The 20,193-nt window shown below is 34.2% G+C and overlaps 1 protein-coding gene across 1 annotated transcript in view; it reads right to left on the bottom strand.

The window, feature by feature from the left end:
• Positions 1-207: 207 nt before the first annotated feature.
• The window catches only part of LOC150079156 (uncharacterized), a 35,544-nt gene continuing 15,558 nt past the window's right edge, over positions 208-20,193 (bottom strand). The window contains exons 5-10 of the mRNA XM_090382973.1: positions 18,014-18,474; positions 12,651-12,869; positions 8,863-9,013; positions 5,753-5,926; positions 4,660-4,897; positions 208-352 (exon numbers count right to left, since the gene is read on the bottom strand). Coding sequence (XP_090239099.1) covers positions 208-352; positions 4,660-4,897; positions 5,753-5,926; positions 8,863-9,013; positions 12,651-12,869; positions 18,014-18,474 — 1,388 coding nt within the window. The remainder of the gene's footprint in view (positions 353-4,659; positions 4,898-5,752; positions 5,927-8,862; positions 9,014-12,650; positions 12,870-18,013; positions 18,475-20,193) is intronic.

The following is a 20,193-nucleotide window of genomic DNA, read 5'->3' on the forward strand; positions in this document are numbered from 1 at the left end:
ATTAGAGTAAAACTGATTTTTTGCATTAGGATCATTAAAGGATCTGTAATGACATGCAGACAGTCAAGGAAGAACTCAACTTCCATACTGTTAGTATTAGAGTATAGCATTTTATTCATGAAAAGTGAATGTTTCACTTTTCTAGTGAAATTTTCTGGTCAAAATAAGATTGCTTCAAGCTGAAGACTAAGGAGAAACTGAGCAGTTTTACTCACCAGATGAGAGTAGTTGATTGAAGAAAATCTTGGCTTTAATAAGCTTCCTTCCTTCTTTCCATATAACAGAAGTGAACTCTGAAATATTGATTCCATTTAGAGAGCCCAAGACTGTTAGATTACCTATATAAACATCTCTGTAAAGAAAAAATTTTACTTATAATCTAGTTCAATTAACTCAGCACTATACATTTAAGGTTTAAGATAATACTGAAAGCTTAGTTTAAGGGGGTGGTTGTCACTTAAAATTGAGTCCACCCATTTTATTTTGGGAATAAAAATATCCTTGGTTGATTAGAACCAGAAATGAACTATTTTTGAATCCCATGTTCTTATATTAAAATTCTAGGATGATTGATTTCAATATTATATTTAAATCAGAACTCAATACTGAGATCCATTTCAATTTAAACACTAATCCTGTAACAAGCATAAATGTAGTCACAACATTAAGGACAGTAAAGCTCAAGACCAAAGTTAAACTAATCCTGGTAAATGAGGTGTTTGCTACCAGTAAACAAGTAGGGCACAGTTCATTGCTACATAAAAATAAAGCAAATTAGTCATAACTATATATGGTTATGTACATGATTTATTATGAAGCAGACTAGGTTTGCTAGTTTGTCTTAACTAGCAGACAAGTTTCCTTTGCATTATGTTTCCAAAGTATTATTCAATGCAAAAGAATTGGTATTTAAAGTGTGCCATTACCTATACTGCATTGACCCTTTTGAAGTCTCAGATTCAAATTATTAGAGTCTTCAACCTACTGATAAAAATGAAGGGTCTTAAATCAGAGTATATATAATGGCATACAATTTAACCAGTTAAACTGTATATAAAGAGCTAAGTGTTGCAAAATATGGACATATACAATTATAGGAGTAGTATACTGTTTACACTATTAGTAATTGAGCACACAAGGAGGCTGAGAATGAATTAAGTTGTTTGTACAGACTTATTTTTCATTTATAAGTTGTACAGGTTAAAGGCTAGTAATATGTAATTTTGGGCATTAAAACTAATTAAAATTGTTGATAGTTTACATTATCATTCAAAAATGAAATTACTTCACTGGAGCATGATTTATAATCTATAAAGGCAATTAAGAACAGGGATGTCCCCAGAATGGGAGGAGTACACTAAGCAGCAAGTTTAGTTTGCCCATTGCTATACACAAAATGAGGCTACGCTGCAAGCAAATACAGCACAAGTTTCATGGCTCTTTTGCCACAAGGTTTTAACTAAATTAACTGTTAATGCAAAGTAATTTTACTATTTTGATAAATATTCTTAAAAGAATGTCTGATAAAGACAAGCACATTCTGAGAAATGCACTTACAGCAAGGTGTGACAGTAAGCAGATGAACCTCTACAGATGTTTGTCTTGACAAAATACAATTGTGTTAAATGAGGTTAATACATTCTTGAAAGAATTATTTTTACATTCTTCACTTGGTTATTTCCATGGCATTAGATTGGAAACAGTTTATTCAGCTGGTCTGTCAATGTGATGTTTAATGGCAGATTTACAGTTGGTATAGGATATGGTAGGATAAGGAATCAAGTTTTAGTTCAGAGCAACTGGTCTCCCTAAACTATAATGGGGCACCATTGTGCCACTTGTCTAATCAAGGTTTTGTATAAATGTAGTAGTGCATGATGGTTGTGCACCCCACATTACACTATAGCTTTTTTTCAGACTGTGTACAAAAGATTAAAGATCTAGAAAGCAATTTTTTTTATCAAGAGTTATTCCAAGAAGGGTACTAGATGTAAGAGGTATCAGGCCATTTAAGACTTCAGGATCAGGATGCATTCTCCCTTTGCTGCAAACATTTTGACTCTGCACTTATTCTTGGTGCAAATTTATTTTATTTATTGTGCACTGAAGTAGCCTCAATTTATGCATGCTCTGTAAGTGATAGCAAGATCATTTGCATATATTTGCACTACATCTGGTATGTAGGTTGTAATAGATTATTATGGCAAATAGTAGCACTGGGCCCTGTGGGACTCATATCTGAAGAGGCTTTGACTTGAAAGGGTCTCCACCTCGGGAAGTTTTATTAGTAGTTTTCACCATAGTTGAAGATATTTCAATATGATAATCTTGAAGTTGTCATGCTTTCCATCAAGGTATATCATTATGATATGTTCATTGTAAAGGAAGGTTTTCATAATAGTAGTTTATTTTTAATAAACTAGAGTTTATCTGGCTTTCCAAAAAGCCAATTGATGGATGCTTAAGTTCTGGGTGTCCAAGAAGCAAGATAATTTATTGCTAACCACTGAGGTTTCTCTCATGCAACTAGTTAGGGAAAAAAACAAATAGCATAGAACCTGGCAGTTGGATAGGAGTTCTGTATAGAAATAAGTAAAGGTTTCTCACCAAGTTTTAGAATCATTTAATGGAGCATTTATCCCAAATAAACTTTGACAAAGAGCTTTGACCACATTGACAAAGAGCTTTGTCAATGTGGTCAGAACAGTTAACTTGTCTATTGAGAATGGCTGATTACATGGGGGGGGGGAAGTGTCCAGTATTAGAATTTAGTAATTCTGAGAGAGTGTCATGTTCTTACTGAAGAAATATTTAGTAAAGTTCACTAGACTGTCTAGAGGATAGCATTTCCTTTATTTTTTTCATTAACAAACTTATTTGCATTAACACATCTTTTGTTCATATAGGTTCCTACTGCCTTCATAGGCACCCCCACTAACTCAGATTAACTCATTGGCTCCAAGTTGTTTAATTTATTTCAACTATCAAAACTTCCACAACACATGGAAGTTGTTCTAGCAATCAACCATTCACTGACTAAAGGCAAACTTCCACACCTATTCTGTAACTGTTCTTCCTCAATCCACTTAAAAGCATTAAACACTATTTAAATGGATTAGAATTTGATGAAACCCCAAACAAGTTTTCAGAAACTATAGTACTTGGCACCATGTATAGACTGAAGTGTGAGAATATGAAGATACTTATTGACATTAATTTGTTATTGTCATTTTCAGGAAATGTGAAGGGAGGTTTGTTCCAAAAAAGTTGAAGGGATAAATGAAAAAGTTGATTCTATAAGTTTCAAGTTAGAATAAATGGATGTTGAGTGGTAGCACATGTTTGGAAAGGAGGGAGAAACTATGGAAGTATCTATAGAAAAGGCATGTAGTAAAAACATCTAAGACAATGGATACTTTGTAAGAGATTGATCAATAACTGCCCTCTTTGGAGTCTAGAAGCACAATAGATTATGGGGCACCACTCTAGATGTGGGAACAATATTCCATGGTAAAGCTGATTTGAAATTTGTACAGCATGAGTAGGGGTTCAGAATAAAAAAGTAATGTATGAGATGTAATGTAAAAAATGTAATGTAAAAAAGTAAAGTATGAGAACAGAAAATACAACTTTTAGATGGAGATGAAGCAATATTTGATGTGCTTATATGAAGATAAGTCATGATAATCCCTTAGAGAAGGGGTGATCTAGTCTAGAAAACTGAGCATCACTTAAGATAAACATAAGAGCAGAATGATTTTTTGCTAGATTAGATAGGACTGGGAATTGCCTAGAGATCAGTATTTAATGAAATTCTAATAATATTTAAGTTGAAATTATTTGTGTAAGACAAGGTTACTGAAAATGGAAGTTCATTAATTTACAAGATTAAAATTAGAAAGTGAAAGTTGGGAACACCAGCATTACTGGAGACATTAAAGCCCATCACCCATAGTGAGTGGGTAGAGAAAATGGGATACCCATTTACAAAAAAATGTAAATCTTTATGCCACAGATGGGTAACATAAGCTAGTATATTATAATTGGTGGCTCAGTACAGACTGCATCCATGGATAGGTTAAGATAGTTTAGGAGTTGGCACTTAATAGATTTCTATATTACTTTGGAATAAGTAGAAATGTGTAATGGGATGAAAGGATTAGTTACTCTTAGGAACTCACTGGACAGCTTCCAGCAGAAGGAAAAATGTCATAAAAAGGTGACAGAACAGGAGTAAGCTCAGGATGTGAGAAATACCAGAGCTTTCTTGGAATCATGATTGCTTACAGATTCTAACATCCCTTTGATGGAAGACTAAGTCTTGAGTGGTGCACTGGAAATGGTTGGAGGTGCAACAAGTTCTGGCAATGATATACATCAAGTTGTAACAAATGAGTACAGAAAAACAAGTTGCAGCAAATAGCTTTAGCTAGAGGCCAGCATGCTTGACTGTTTGGACATGCAAGTTTTCTATTATTATCCTGTTTAAAATCAAGTTTAGTATAATTGCTTTACAATTGTTGAAAGCTTTAACATAGGCAGAAAATTAACCTGGCAATTTGTATAGGAGCCAATTGCAACAAGTACCATTATCTTGAATGGCATTAGAACACTTATTGGAAAACCAAGGTTTAGATAAAAGATCTAGTTGGTACTTACCCCTTAATTGCTTTAATTCCTCCAACTGATGCAATGGTATTTTGTTGAACAACATCATTAAAGATTTCATTGCAATCTATTCCACTTAACTGAGAAGCACGCACATCACTCAGCTGAATAAGGTCTTTAAAATCTTTATTTCCAGTAATATTCTGAGGAATATCAACTCTGACAGCACGTCTTTGCAGGTGTTCAATATTTACTCCATTTACTTTCCCAATAGCAATCATATTGCCAACTGAAAGTATTAAATTAATGAAATTAAATTAGGTTAAACCTAGATCTGTTAAAAAGTTGAGAAATGCCAAAGCCTTAGTTTGGCTAATAGATTAGAGAATTTGCCCAAGTATAAAGTTACATTAAGTAAAAAAAAAGTAACTGAAGGGAGAAGGACATTTTATCTTTCTAGAAGCTTAGATACAATGCTAACAATATCTAGTATTACAGTAAAGATACTTTTAGCACTAAGCAGAAAGTGACTGTACTAAGCTAGTCACAATTTCAATATTTTCTTCTGTGGAAAAAAAAAAAAACCAGTTATTGTTAAGCATTAGCTACAATGCATGAACATTAAAGTAGAGTTCTCAAATCTGAATGACATCTTGTAAAAAACTTACTCAGTTAAGCTGAGTATTAGCCAAATCAAAGTTCAGCTAACATTAAGTATTAGCTAATGTCACATTAAAGCAGTCAAAGTACTACTTCTGCAGCTTTTGGGAATCGAGATCCTGATAATTTAGTGTGGTTAGCCCTAAGTTGTAATGGATTTACAATTGACTTGGTACACACTGACTGCCAATCTAGTTATAGAAATTAATTTAGATAAGAATTGACTATAGTATAAACTAAGATGTCCACAAGAATTAACTAAATTTAGTTAAAGAATTTAGTTACTAATTAATACAAGTTGCCTGCAAGTTTACTTAAACTTGATTTAAGTAGTTAAAAATGTTACATTAACTACCTAAATCTGGGCATTAATATGGTGGTATACTATGCTTCCCAGAAGTAACTAAATAGAAATTTATAGGTTCTGGCTAGTTCAAAACTATTCTAAAATGAAAGAAATGCCAAATTGAATAAGACTACTTACCTCTTAAAGAGCTAAATCTCTTGTGGAAGACTGGCTGGGGATGTTGAAGAATTCTATTTGTTAGAATTGTATTCTGTTCTAATTCAGAGAATTTTATTCCATTTACTGTTCCATTTATTGTTTCAATACCAGCACTTCCTTCCACTTTTAGTGAAGTTGTGAAAGTTAAGTAACCTATAAACCACAGAATTTGATCAGATTCACTGGTTCATTTAAAATGAAAGTGTTGCTTTAAAATATTAAAAGCAACATTTAAGATTAATGTAAGTAGAACAGTTACCAAGTTTATAGAATTAAACTTTGCAGTTTTAGGTGGCATAAGAAATGTCAAGCATTAAATTAAACTGTTTCACCTGAAGTTTTACTGCCAGGGAATTACTCAGATGAAGTTCTAAACTGAAATGTTAACCAGTGTTAAATTAGATCCACCAAGATAAACATGTTATCTTGTTTAAATCTTTAAAGGCTTGATTTAGTTATTGCCTGTCATCCTGAGTACTTTGAATCACTCAAGACAATGTGATATAGCAGTCAAGAATTTAAAGTTGAAATATAGCTAAGCTTTCATTAGCTGTTCTTGGAATACAAAGTTAACCAATACAAATGCTGTTTATTTAAGCAGCAAGTCATGATCTGCTGTAGACAGATTGTGAAAATGGTTAAATAGGTTTTGGGGTTGGGAAAGTTGACTCATAACTGCAATGGAATACACCAACCATACATGATCAAAACCTAATAAAAATTATATTACAGGATAAAGTTTGATAACAAACTATTGTTTTCCCCAAACCCTACAACATGGAAAATTTTCTATGTTTATTGAAAAAGCAGCAAGGAAGTTACTGGCCACCATAACTAATGGAATATGGACTAGAACTTAGGTGGTTGAGCCAGGCTAATGTAGCACCTAATTTCACCATAATCCAGAGAAAGGCTTAGAAAAGGAATTAAAGACAGGATGAAACACTGTTGTCCTACCTGCAGAACAAGAGGTAAACTGATCCTCAATAAAATTGGAAGTGTTAAATGATAGGACAACTTTACTCATAGGAATCCTTTGGTAGGATTAGAACAATATACCAAAAAAATCCTGTAGGTTTGGCTGAATACCAGGAAGATTCCCAAGGAGACCTATTGGTACTGCATGCTGCAGTTGCCTGGAATTTATGGCCTACAAAATTTCATAAGTTAGGGATCCTGCTTAAGCCAATTGTCATTTGTGGTCCATATTTCTAACCATCTCTCCTATTATAGAATAATCAAATTTTGCCATCAAAGATGGTAGAGACTTAAATTATATATGCTTGGGTAATTAAAGACATGCTATGGTGTCATTCAATGTGGTGTCCCTCTTCACATGCAACCCATCAAGCATGTATGGCATTGGAGAGTATTGACACCTTAAGGAAAGAGACCTTAGTATGGAAGATATCTATAGTACTGGTGGCAAATTATACCTTTTTAGTACTACTATGTTGTATCAAGGAATAATAGGCAGGTTTATAGTACAGCTATGGGCTCTCCAATTATCACTATTTTTGTCAACTAAAACATGGAAGAGCTTGAGTCTAGAATTTAATGTCTATTCTACCTTTCCATGTGTGCATGGAAATGCATACATTTGCCATTATAATTCAACTTTTAATTGTTTATTCCTCTTTCATTTGGTTTACCTGAGAGGTGGAAATAAATGGTATCCTTTTCCTTGATGGGGTTTATAGGGATGGCCCCAGCATAAAAAAATTCCTATACACATGTGCTGGGACAATATATGCATTACAATGCCAACAATTTAAGTTATTTAGGGCCCTATTAGATAGGACTGGGTCCTACTTCAGCACCTCCAAGGATAGAAGAAAGAGAAATGTCACAGCAGATTTCCAAAAATGGAGCTATTGCCCAGAGGATCTTTAAACATTTGAGAAGTTTCTCTAGAAACTTATGCACTTGTCAGATATGCTGTGTGTGTCAAAAGGCAAATTGTATACCTATTGAGGGTACAAGTGGAATTATGAGATCAAGTGTCCAGACTATAGGGAGTGATATTGGAGAACATGGGTTTAAAGATTGTATAGGGGAACCTACTAACAAAATAAAGACTGCAGACTGAAATTAGGCAAAAAAGTATTGCTACTGAACAAGAACTCCTGCAAGTTAGAATTTTCTCCATCTAGATCCATAAGCAAATCAAAAAACAACCTGAACAAGTTACATTCTTGGCACAAGGATCTGCTATTGTCTTTGAAGAATATAGTTAAATATTAGCTGAGTAATTAAGGCATTTTGAATCTCAAGTTTAACTTGTTATTCTTAAAGGAAAGTAGTTGACATTTGTCTAAACTTAGTGTCAAATTACTTTAAGTAGAATTACTGAATTTCTAGATCCAAATGTTCCTGAATCAAAGTTTGCAGTGGAAACTGACACCCCTGCAAAGGATGCACAAGGATTGTGTTTTAATTGCAGTCTGCAGAGTTTCCCCTATATACTGCAGTAGCATCTGCAAAGATGCAAAGGCCAAGGCTGGCAAGTATGTGTTACGTTGAGTGCAAGCACCTGACAGCTTCCAGCCAGGGGACACCTGGTTCCCTGCTGCACAGTCAAGATAACCAAATCAGAAAGGCACTTACTACAGAAAAAAGTAGTCTGGACAAAAAAAATTGAAATTCACAGCTAGCCAAAATACCAAATGAACTGTCCAGATGATTACTGCATCATAATGCAAGAGTGCACAGCCTCAATTGTAAAGAAAATTGACATGTAGTTAATTCAAACTAATATTCCTTAGTTTATCTTGCTCAGTTAGATATTTTCTAAGCTGAAGGGTGAAATAAAAAAAAGGTTTCCATTTACCAAACAAACTAAATGATAATCTCAGACTACTGTTCTAAAGCATTTAGTGAAATAGATAGAACTATTATCCAACTAGATTTTTTAAATAAATAAAAACTGAACTGGACTTTACAAGGTAAACAGAAAAATTATCTACTATGCAGGGAAGTTTTTATAAGTGGACAATAAGAGTTATTGTCCATTAAAAAGTTGGACAGTCTATTAAACAGAATTCACTTAATGCCAAGTTTGTAATAAACTAATTACCAAAAATTCTCACCTGACACGTGCTGTTCTTTATTTAGTAAGATAACATCTTTCCACAAATCAAGCATATTTATAGTCTGCTCCAGGAGAATATCTCCTATTACATTAAGATGATTTATTTGTTTTTCTCCATCTATGAAAGAGAAGTCTTTATTTGGAACTGCCTGTAAAAAAGGCAAGACCAAGTTCAAACATCAGAATTAAGTTTCCATGACAAGTAATAATTTGTTCACCTTTAGCAAGTAAAGTTTTAATCTAAGTTTTGTTGCACTGATTTTCTTAGTATGGGAATCTGTTCAAATCACAGGCAATTTGAGGTTACAAGATGTACCTTAAGGTTTGTATGGAATTTGTTTTGCATAAAGCAATGCATTAAGTTATTAAAAGAATTTCTCTCATAAGCAAAACTGGAATCTGTATAGCATTTCATTAATTTAGTTATACAAAATTGTGCTATAAGCAAAACTGACTATACTAGAGAATATTAAATTCTATTGTAAAGTCAGGCTTTAAGAAGACTTAAGATATTTATCTGTGCTATAAGTGATGAGTTCTGCATGCTGAACAAGACTACCAATAGAAAGGAAGTTTATTCTACAAGCTATAAAGAGCTTAACACCTAGTTCATTGTGATTTTCAAAACTGACTCTGTCCAGTTTAACTTTGCTTCTGTTGGTTCATTTGAATTACTTTCATATATATTTCTAAGAAATTGAAGTTTACAGGATCCTAAATCAAACTGGCCACTTCTAATAGTTGTATCATTCCCAGCTGATTTCCTTCAGGCAACCAGTGTTTCTAGAGGTACTCTAGTCTCCTAGGACTAATTTTGTATGTTAGCAGCTGAAAGTAGTTATGAATTAGAAGTCAACCTTTAGAGAAATATCATTAAGAGCAAGGCTCTTAATGATATTTCTCTAAAGGTTCTTATTTGAACCCAGGTTACAGGTCTGGTGCACTGTAAAGAATCATTAAAATAAGGCCAAATTACTCTCCAATATTAAGTAGTAACTACTCCTGAAGCAGGGGAGATGCTATCCATGCTTTATTTGAAGGCAATTTATGGTCTTGAAATGCCATATCAAATTCAAAATAACTTGCATCTAACAAGGGCTAGTTCCTTGTGATTTATATTTGTAACTCCTGAAGGAATTACAAGAACAAAGATGTGGCAATATTAGACTTGATGATAGCTGCTTCAATAGCAATGGAAATAGGCAAAGTTTCTACATAAGATTGTAAAATCAATCTGTTACTAGTCCTCTTAATAGAACTAAGACTAGTATTGTTAGCATTAGATTCAACAATTTTGAATAAGTTAAATATTGTCCCACTTCTTCAAAAGACTTTAAGAGGTAGCATTAATTTGTCAAACTACACCAGTAGTGGCTCACCTCCATTTTAGTTACTAATGATAGTATTTTTAAATAAAGTCATTCTATATATTTGTAGGAAAAAAAATGTATCTATATATATTTAATTAAGCCATAGCAGTAAGTCTTAAGGCAGGGAGTTATAATACCAACTATTGTCAGTACTTAACTGACAAGCAATGGATCTAAAGTTTAGGTTCTGTAATAGGAAGTGAATTTTTGGCAGGTCTAAATAAAGACAAATTCTTATATAGAGGGAAACTGAAGGATTGCATTGTTAAATATACAACTGATTACAAAAGTAAATTATCTTTTACTGATGTAGTGTAATATGAAACACTTAGTGTGAGGTTATGTTAGAATGAGTTCAAGATTTCTTGTGAGAAAAAAAAACTGAAACTGCTTCAACTAATGGCCAGTATCACAAATGACACTGGGCCATTAGACACCTTGTGAAAAGATACATGGCTTTATAAGCCATTGTCTATAAAGATTGTAATAAATGCATTTTTAAATTTAAAAAAATTAACACAAATTGATATACTAAATATCAAATATTACAGCATAATTTAAGTCAAGTATTTGAATTACTATGTATTTTCCTAAATTAAATAAATTTATAGTGAACAGATCTGAAAGCAATAGAACTGGCTGAGAAGAGTTGTAATGCTTCTAAATACATTATATACTTTTTCATTTTGGCCAAAATTCTATTATAAGCAATATGCTTTTACCTTTGGCTGTTTTATCCAAATATCTACAGTTAAGTGCTAGTGCCACTTATTTGGAAAAAAAAAAAAAAGTCTGGTAAATCTGGTTGAGATCAATAGTGAAGACTAATTCTGCCATTGTGGAAAGTTCTTTAAACATGCAAAATGTTTTTTATATTTACTTATTTTAGAGCAATCTAAAACTTTGCTTAAATTGAGCACCCCATAATTGGAGTGATAAGATTCAAGGTCACTGTGCTAAAATTAACTTATTTAATATAAGTCTGGACTGAATTTGCTGTGATCATTCAAGGAATGGCTTTATACAAAGGGTACTAGGAAAGTTTTTCAATACAGCTTTGTTTATTTAATTTTTTCAAAGTAATTTTCTCTACATTCAATACACCTCTCCATCCTCCGAAACCAATCTTTAAACCAGTTCTGCCAAGTTTCACTAGGGAGTAAAGCACACTTGTTGTCCTAAGCCCGTAGAAGGTCCTCATCACTGGAAAACTGCCTCCCTTTAGCTTCATTTTCACATGCGGGAACAGTGAAAAGTTGCAGGGAGCAAGGTCTGGACTGTAGGGAGGGTGCTCAAGAAGTTTCAGTCCTGTCATGGTCAAATATTCAGTGCAGGCTTTGGCACGGTGAGCTGGAGCATTATCGTGATGGAGGTACCAGGTGTCCATTCTTGACTTTGGCTGCAGGTTCTTCCTAGATCCAATGACTTCAGGCAGGCATTGTTCAGTATACCACTTAGCTGTGACTGTCTTCTGCGTGTCCAAAACGACACGTTCCACAATTCCACTCGATTTGAAAAATACAGCTATCATTTTCTTCTTTACAGATTGGGATTTTCTGACAATTACGGGTGTGTCGTCATCAAAGACCCAAACTTTGTTTTGAGCCTTGGTTGGCAGATCGTAATAGTACAGCCAAGTCTCGTCACCTGTCACAATGTTGTTCACATACCGAGATTGTCCCTTATCAAACTTTAACATCTCCCGGCACCAAGTCACACATCGTGTCATCTGCTCTTCAGTCAGTTGATGTGGCACCCAGAAAGAACAAAGTTTCTTCACGTGCAAATGATCTTGCAGAATCTAACAAATTGCTGGTGCATTTAGGCCCAAAGTATCCTCTATCTGTTGGTAGGTCACTTGCCTGTTTTCGTCAAGCATTTTCCTCACAGCAGTAACGTTTTCCTCCGTAACTGACGTTCGTGGCCTTCCCGGCCTCTCAGAATCCTCCAGAATGAAATTTCCTCTTTGGAATTCTCTATACCACCTGAATATCGTTGTATGATGTGGACAATCATCATCTAGTGCAAGATGCATTTCTTCTAAGCACTGGTCTATGGTTAAACCACGCACGAAATTATACCGCAAAAAACTGTCCTTATCTCATTTCGTGACCAAGATACCATCGCAAGCACTTTACACTCGCTACTAATGAATAACTGAGCCCATCGACTTGCCGCGGCGGCTACTATGCACGTATGAACATGTCTCAACATGCAGCTTCCTGTGATTCATTGTTGCGTCATATTGCAAAACTTTTCTAGTACCCTTTGTATGAAGTGAAAGCTCATTTGAAGATTTAAATGAATCTTCTGGAAAAAAAAAAACTTAGAAGTGAGGCTAAAATTAAAGTAATTAAACAACAAAATGAGAAAGCTACTTGTTTTGGCAAGAAAGTTGGAGTCATTATGAACTTACATATTTGTTAATGTATGACATATCCATTCCATTAATTCTGACTGAATCTTGTATTTTCAGTACTTCCATTATGATGTTTTCTAATTCTAATGTTTCTTCTATTATTTCATTTCCTTTCACATGGATAACATCTTCTACTAGATCAATGTCATTTACTGTACGATCAATTACTAGTTGCTCTATATTCAACTTGTGGAAAATAATATTTTCAGGAATATTCTGAAAGGAAAAAGTTCAGAAAAGATTATTCAATTTTGCAAATTTAAAATCAATACTGTAGTTAGGCTTTGAATATATAGTTCAGACATTCTATACAAATTCTGTTCTGCTATTTCAGTAATTTAACAAACTAAAAAAATTAGATAGACAAGCTTAACTTTAAGACATTAGCACAGGCACATAATATAAGAAAGTAAGCTTATATAGCATCAGCCAAAAAACCACCCTTCTCATTTCACCCATCCACTTGCTCCAAATATTGTCTCGTTCTGCCTTGAATCTATTTAAGCTAGCAACTCCAATGACAGATGGAAGTTTGTTCTAGCAAATCAATCACCTGCTGGCTAAATGCAAACTTCCACACATCCACTAATGCTACAACTGTCTTTCCTCAATTTGAATTTATGCTCTCAGGTGATTATTCTGAGCAAGAGAAGAATCCCATCAGCATTTAGCATGCTCAAACCATTCAAGGCTTTATACACCTTAATCAGATCACCTTACAGGTGCCTAGCCTCCAGACTAATTTGGAAAACTTAAGCCTTTCTTCATAAGAGCAACCCTCTGTTCCATTCACTAATCTTGTTGCCCTTCTCTGTACTTTTTAACAGCTCTACATCCTTAAAATGAGGCCTCCAGACTTGTATATAATACTCAAGGTGTGACCTGAGTATTGCCTTATACAAGGGGATAATCACCTTATCCCTGCTAGAAAAATTCCTGTATATCAGTGACAAGACACCATGAGCTATTCTTGTAGACCATCTGCACTGCTCAGAAAACTTGATCTGCCTGCACAATTATCCTCAGGTCCTTTTCACTCTACCACTGTCAGTGTAGTACCACAACAGTTGATGTTACTCTGGGGTTACTGCTTCCCATATGTAGTACTTTATATTTATCAATGTTAAAGTACAGTTGCCACCTCTCAGCCCACCTGCTCAACTTTTCTAGATCCTATTGCAGCAGTGTACTATCTAACTCTGCCAACCTTCATATTGTCTGCAAACTTGGACATTAACTTTGATATACCATCAATAAATACAGAAAACAATGGACCTAACAGTGAACCCTGGGGGGACTCCTAATAACTTTAGTCCATGAAAAGTAGTGTCCATTGATTACCACTTCTTCTTCCACTCAACCATCCCTTTATCCATAGCAGCAATTTCCATCCGATGCCACACTGCTCCAATTGGTGCAGCAGTCTTCCATGTGCAAGAGTATTAAAAGCCTTTAAGATCCAAATATAATCTATTCTTTGCATCTAGTTCCTTTGTGACTACATAGTATCCAATCAAATTGGATAGACAAGACTTCCCTTAAACCCATGCTGTTTCCAAGCTATTACTGAAGTCATCCAGATGATCCTGCAATGCTTTAACCAGTAGCTCCATTAATTTCCCTGAAACAGAAGTTTCACTATTAGGTCTAATTACCTGTCTCCCTTTGATCCTCCTTTGTGAATTGGGATCCTATTTGTACATCTCCAGTCCAAGAGTTCAAGAAAGCTCTCATTGATAGAGATCAGATCTGCTTTGATTCAAACTTGAAAAGTTTGAAAGTACTTGAGCAAAAAATGCTGCTATATTAATTAAAAGCACTATTAGTTGTGCAAGTAATATCCTTCAAGGTTATTCATAATTATGGTAGTATATTAAATGAACAAAGCTGTGGGACTGACTAAGTTGTAGTGGTGCTGTAACAAGTTAACCCAAAGAACATGTTTCATAACTTATCTAGACATACTTACCAATGCATGAATTATCTATTTGTGGACAACTGAAATTAGAGATAAACAGATTTGTTGCATGAAGATGCAACCAAGCAAAAAAAAAAATTTACATTTTTTAAATTTTGGGAAGTGCAAACCCATGAAATTTGTGGCTTTCTTGGCTGCTGTGTCATTCAAGAAATTCAGAATTTCTTGACCTGCTCATCTTCTGAATTCTAGGCACCCTTCAACTTTAAAAACCAATGATTCAACTACTGAGCTAATCAAATATGGTTGATGTTTAACTGAAGTGCCTAATGAAATATTTCATAAAAAAACCAAGTTTAACAAGATTAGGAATGAATGTTACATATCTTCATTAATGTGAATGGAAAGTTTATCAAGATTGATGCTGTTGACCAACTTTGTCATTACAAGTGACAAACAGCCATGGCCATTCCTCTCAATGGAAGGCTGTTTTCTAATGCCCAAGAAAGGAAATCAGATCTGAAATGCCAACATTATGCATATTTTGACTTGCATGGTATTGCTAATTATCAGTGAGCCATAGTGAAACAGGGAATCAGAAATATTAGTTTTATGACAGCTGCCAATACTGTTGAGAAAATTAGCTTCAGGGAATTGGTGCTTGCATAATACTCACTATTTAAGAAGTGCAAGTGCTCCATCCATACTCATTAAGGTTAGCTTCCTGCAATTGCTTTAAGCCCTCTTGAAAGATTGTTTCTAATCTAATTTAAGGAAACCTAGAATGTACATAGAACAAACTATTAGTTTCTAATGAAAACTATCAGAAATAGTTCTAGAAGCATAAGCAGCAGTGTCAAGGAGACCACTTTGAAGGAGCTCAATAGATAAAGCCATTGTACAATGCAATGGTTGGCCATATCTTCAGTACTGCATATATTTGATTTTGAGATGAATACAGAACTCCTGGAGTAGGTATAGAGGAGGGCAATGAGACTGGTGAAAGGAACAAAGGAGTCCTTTTACCAAAGAAGGACTCCTTTCTGAAAGTTACCAAGTCTGGAGATTAAGCACCTGTAAGGTAATCTGATATGTTTAAGGCTTTGAATGGATTGAGCAATCTTAATGCTGATGGGATTCCTCTTGCTTAGGAAGAGGGGGCATAAATTGGGGAGGGATGGTTACAGAAGTAGATAGGTGAAATGGGAAGGTTGTTTGGCTGATGCTGTATAAGCTTGTTTTCTTGCATCATTTGCCACTAATATTAAGGGTAACTCAAGTAGTGCAAGCATGTAGTATTACATGCACTTTAAGATACCTTCACTCTGAAAGAAGTGGCAAAGAAAATAGAATAGCTATAATTTAGTCCAACTTTAAAATGCTAGTTTCATCAAATGTTGATTATGCACATTTGAACATTCCTTAATAGTATAGCAAGGATATTAAAGTCCAGAGTAGTAAATGTTTATTGCTTAGTTTTTTTTGTGAAGTCTTATTCATATCATAACTGAAGAAAAGACATGTTTACCATTAGTCTAATCCAAGAAATTAAAAGCAAAGTTTAGCTTTGCTCAAGTATAAAATGATTATACTCAGATAAACTTCCATTGAAATTAATGCTGTGTTAATGTACCAAGATTGACTTCTTATTTGCAACTATAGAAATCCTTATAGCCTGTAAACCTTCCAATTTGTTCTTTAAGAACTTAAGATACTGGAAGGCAGGAATTTCAAATTGCCAATATATCTGCTCAGAAAGGCATTTTACTACAGATGTAAGCAAGCAAATAAGTTCATACATAAACGTTTTCCTGCATATAGCAGAGCACCCCAAGAGCTTTCCTGCAAGGTAACACTTATTCAATTCTTAAAACAAGAAACTTAGTTTAGTGCAGGGTATCTAGTTTGTGGACAATCTTAGCCTTGTATTTAGATAAGATATTTTTATAGGAAAATATAAAGTTACACACAAACCCTATTAGGGAAGAGACCAAAACTTTAACAAAGTTCCTAGACAAGGTCACATCTGGGCCTAAATAAGATGGATATCTTAAGTATAGAGAATGCACTTGCACCTAGAGCTAGGTTTGTATGAAGGGTAAACTGTAATGGCAAATTTTCCCAAATAGATGGTAGAGAAGACAGGAAGAGGGGTTAAATTGTCTAGAAATTTATTTAATCCAATACAGACCTCAGTAAGCTGTTTAAATAGAGCTCATGATTAGGCTATAGGTAATTGTTTACCAAAACAGTAAAAATTGCTTAATCAAATCTAGACATCAGGAATATTGCTACCCTTTAGAACAAGTGCAGTTAATTGTCACAATACAATTAATATTTAATCTCTTCAATCTTAATTGTGACCAAGTCTCAGACTGACTTAATAGCCAGGTCAGTAGCAGCCACTTCAATTTTATTGAAGTGGCTGCTAGTGTCAAGTTGGCATAGGCTTCTGTTCCAGTGGCACTATGCCATTTATTATAGAGCAATACATGCCATGTGAAAATAGCTCTTGTTTATTAAGAAGCATTTCATATGCTAAATTCTCAAAGCTGATCAACCTAACCCTGATACCAGCAAGTTTATATTTAAGTGGAAAATAAACTTCCAGTTTTTGTGATTAAGCCTTTAATCATATTAAAGGCTACCAGGACAACAAAGTGCAAAAAAAAAGTTAACTCAAAATCAAACACTAGACTGGACAAAACCTATAAGAGGCTTTCTGGAATGAAACTAGTTTTTCCCTTTAGCAAAAAAGCTGCCTATATCAGTATTGAATAAGAAACTTCTCTTAGCAAGTTTTACATTACTCTAATATAACAAAGGCTAATTAGGATTTGCAGGTAATTCACATTTTAATAAGAATTCTATAATATTAGTTCAGCAACTATAATAGGAATCTGTCATGCACCTTTCTCTAAACTTGAAATAATTGAAGATCCAGACCATATCTACTATAACAAACTAGCAACTTCAACTGAGAATAGTAATTTCCAAGCAAAATTTTAGCTTTTGTAGTTAATCTTGGGTAAGATTAACTAAAAGTATCTACAATGTAGTAATGTATACTACTGCAAAAAAGTAACCATTGATGATACAAGCATCAAGTTCATGTGAGTTAGTTTTCAGTTAACTGCCAAATCAAATTTGAATTCCAGACAAAAAAAAAAATTTGGAACCACCACATCAGGAGAGCAGCTAGTAAATGACATCTGCAGCTTACCCATTAAGTTTGATATACCTGAAGTTGTCTAATACATAACTGCATTATACCTAAACTTCCAAAATGCAGTTTAAGTAAGCAACTGACTGCTAACCTAAAATGATCTGAATAGTCTTGATTTGCTTAACATAGTACTTGTGAGAAGCATTCATGAGGGGATTGAAAATCTTAATTAGTTCACAATTATAACTATTGTAAGAACAATCAAAGGGTACTTACTTGCTCAGCAGACTTCATCCAAATATAGTCTTTTATTTCTTTTAGTTTTATTGCATTTAGTTCTCCTATAGTTATATTCTCAACTATTACATTTTCAACAAATAAGGGACCAACAAGAGTGACATCTTTCATTACTGCTTGAAAGATTAATCTTGAAGGATCAATCCCATCAATAGTGTCATAATCATCAAGAACAATTGACAACTCTACTTTGATATCATGTTCAAAGTACTTTTTACTGGTAATTTCATTCTGAGATTTTAGAACAGCTTCATCTTTTAGATTTATTCCATTAACAAAGTTTGGGATAAAGTCTTTCAGAAAAGAACTTTTACTGAAAGTCATACTGGTTATCACTTGATCAGTATTAGGAGTTAAGATGCTTTCAATATCTATTCCATTGATATAGCCATTTGACATAGCTTTAATCATATATGTTGTACTGCTAAACACTTTTCTACCTGCAAGAAAACCAAGAAACAGTTTAGTTAGTTGCACAGAGGTCAAGTTTAATCTTTACTGAAGGCTAAGCCAATAATACTAGACATTACACCAGTGTCCACCTTATATGTAAGGTAGTAGATAAATTCATTTAAATTCTAATAATTTGGATCCATATTTTAAGTCAAGGTTTATAAAATGCATTGTAAACCTGCTCACATTGTTCTAAGTTTCCTTTATGCTCTTAAGTAGAGTATACTACCAAAATTCTAGGCTATTTTAAGCCATCAGGTAATTACAATTTAGAAAAATCTAAAACATGCTCATACCTTTTCATACACTAAGGTTAAGTTTGCTGTTACTAAGAGCAACTCCACTTGAAATGAAATGAGGAAGTCTTAATTTTTAAAAATTAGATTCAACTAAGCTAACTTGGTAATAGGAACAGAGCCACCATCTAATATTGAGCTAGTTAATCAGATGCAACTGAAGTTCTGAAAATTAAATTGCTATATTTAGTCTGAAATAAATCATTGGAAGAGTAACTCAAGTTGTTTAAAAGTTGAATGAAAGCTGCAGACTAGAGAAAGCCAATGAATTGTGGCATCAAGTTTAAGACTTAGTATTGCTAGGTCTTGAAATACCCTTTAACTCACCAGTAGTGATACTATCACTTATAGTTTATTAGCATGTAGACAAATATCAAAATAATTCTGATTCAGCACCCATACCAGATTAATTTTGTAATAGATTATACCTTATTTAATAAATAAAATATTAAATTCAAAAACAGGTCATCCTTTTAAGAATGCAACTCCATTTAACAATTGAACTTTGCTATATATATAAGATCTCCACATTGGTCAGAACAAACAGAATTATAGTATATACAAATATATCAGATTACTACAAGCTAGTAGGAACAGCACTGCCTTATGGATATCATTGTTGAATGACTAGCAAGTTCCCTAGCAGCTCATCCCATTTTGCACTAGTGATTTGATAATCAAGATCAGCTGTAGTGGTCTTAGTTACCACCTGTGGCAGTAGACAGTCTAGAAAACTATCATATTCAGGTCAAGGAAGCAGATCTGAATGGATCTTGAGTGGATCAGCTGTGGGGTCAATTTAGCAAAGCAAACCATAACTGGTCTCTGCTCTATACCTCCCAGTCAGGAATAGAACATGAAGGATCAGTATAACTGGACTAATGCTACCAATCCATTACACAAGCTTGCTATACATAAAACCAAAAAAAATAGAGCCAGAAAGCATTTAAGGTAGTAGCAGAATGTGATGCAAGAAAGCAAGTGTATGAGCTTATACAGCATCATCCAAACACACACCATTCCTCCAAATGCCTGTCCAGTTCCTCCTTAAATTTAAGGTATCAACTTCCACAATGACAGATGGAAGTTTGTTCCAGCAATTAACCACCCACTGGCTAATTTCTGCACATCTATCTTTTTTTAATTTGAAAATTACTTCTACCCATATGTCCCTTAGGTTTGTAATCTGAACAAGTGGAAGGATCCCATCAGAATTCAGCATACTCAATCCATTCAAGGCCTTATATGATCACCACACAGGTGCCAAGTCTCCAGCCACTGCAATTTGCATAACTTAAGCCTCTCTTGGTAAGAGGATCCCTTCATTCCCTCAATCTTGTTGCCCTTCTCTGTACATGCTCAAGCAAATCTACATCCTAAAATGAGGCCTCCAGACCTGTATGCAGTACT

Source organism: Mastigoproctus giganteus, chromosome 10 (assembly GCF_048544385.1).
Source record: "Mastigoproctus giganteus isolate SK-2022 chromosome 10, ASM4854438v1, whole genome shotgun sequence".
Classification (NCBI taxonomy): domain Eukaryota; kingdom Metazoa; phylum Arthropoda; class Arachnida; order Uropygi; family Thelyphonidae; genus Mastigoproctus; species Mastigoproctus giganteus.